Source organism: Haplochromis burtoni, unplaced genomic scaffold (assembly GCF_018398535.1).
Source record: "Haplochromis burtoni strain Fernald_Lab_line unplaced genomic scaffold, NCSU_Asbu1 Contig_6840, whole genome shotgun sequence".
NCBI classification, from domain to species: domain Eukaryota; kingdom Metazoa; phylum Chordata; class Actinopteri; order Cichliformes; family Cichlidae; genus Haplochromis; species Haplochromis burtoni.
In genome coordinates this window covers 1-1,144 of record NW_024589197.1, presented here as the reverse complement: position 1 = coordinate 1,144, position 1,144 = coordinate 1, and the positions used below count along the sequence as shown (strand labels likewise).

General features: G+C 37.7%; 1 protein-coding gene across 1 annotated transcript; it reads left to right on the top strand.

Moving 5' to 3' along the window:
- Positions 1 to 575: 575 nt before the first annotated feature.
- LOC102304591 (claudin-10) lies at positions 576 to 1,140 on the top strand (the record flags this gene model as incomplete). Its single annotated transcript, XM_005953666.2, has 2 exons — positions 576 to 921; positions 1,001 to 1,140. Coding segments are annotated over exons 1-2 (372 nt in total), but the record flags the coding sequence as incomplete, so codon positions are not given.
- Between the last annotated feature and the right edge of the window lie 4 nt (positions 1,141 to 1,144).

Sequence of the window (1,144 nt, the reverse complement as noted above, 5' to 3'; positions counted from 1 at the left end):
AAAAAAAAAAACAGATGAAAGATAGATAAACCTGTGTATTTATACAGAGGTCAACACATGAAAAGTGGCACTGTACAAGATTTTAAACTTTATTTTGAATGGCTTAAATAAATGTTCTCTGAATGAGAAAACTTGTATTTTGACTCCTTCTTCTTTGACTATATAAACAACAGCATCATCCTGCAAGCTATTAGACTTCAAAATATAATTTAAAAAATGAATGTATAAATCACATTATTAATCATAGCTGTTAATTACTTAATGTGTATATTACTTGCAGCTTGCAGCTGGAGATGATTTTAGTGAACTTTATACTGCTGGTAAGTTTTGTTAATAATATATGCTTATATATGAGTAGATGTGTATTAACATTAAAAGGTTAAGTATGTAAATAGTATGGATTCATTGGTGCATCACTAATAATTCAGGTAATGAAATCCTACCTAGAAGGCTTATTATTTATTTATTATTTATACTGTTCCTTCTCAAGTAGCGTTTCAAATAGAGAAATGTTTTGTCACGTATCTAAGTGACTTCTTCAGGGGGGCGGTGCCACTGCATGCCCTCCTCTATTCAGCACGTGAGAAGGGAGTTCAAAGAACACAGTTCTGGAAAAAATGCACTGTGGTTTGTGTTAAGGAGCTTAGATTTGTTAGTAGTCTGTCTTGGTGCTGAAATCTGAAGCAATAATGGGTTATAGGACTATGGTGATGTACATGGAGATAGGCTGCTTTGTAGTATGTGTGTGTGGATGGATTCTGGTCTGCTCCACAATGCCAACAGATATCTGGACCTGGTCTGAAGTCAGCAACGTGGTCCTGGCAACATCAAACTACTACTCGAACCTGTGGAAGGACTGCATATCTGATTCAACTGGAGTATCTGACTGCAAGGGAATTCCCTCCATGCTGGCACTGAACTGTAAGCAAACCGTCCCTCAGAATGATAAAAACCCAGTGAACTTAGTGCCTTTAACTGCTTTTTTTCTGCTTGTGGACAGGGGACATTCACATGTGCCGGGCTCTTATCATCATCTGTATTATCCTGTGTTTCTTCGGATCAATTTTGGTCTTAGTTGGAATGAAGTGCACTAAGATCGGAGGGTCCGAGCTTGCTAATGCAAGAGTAACCTTTGCCGGAGGGA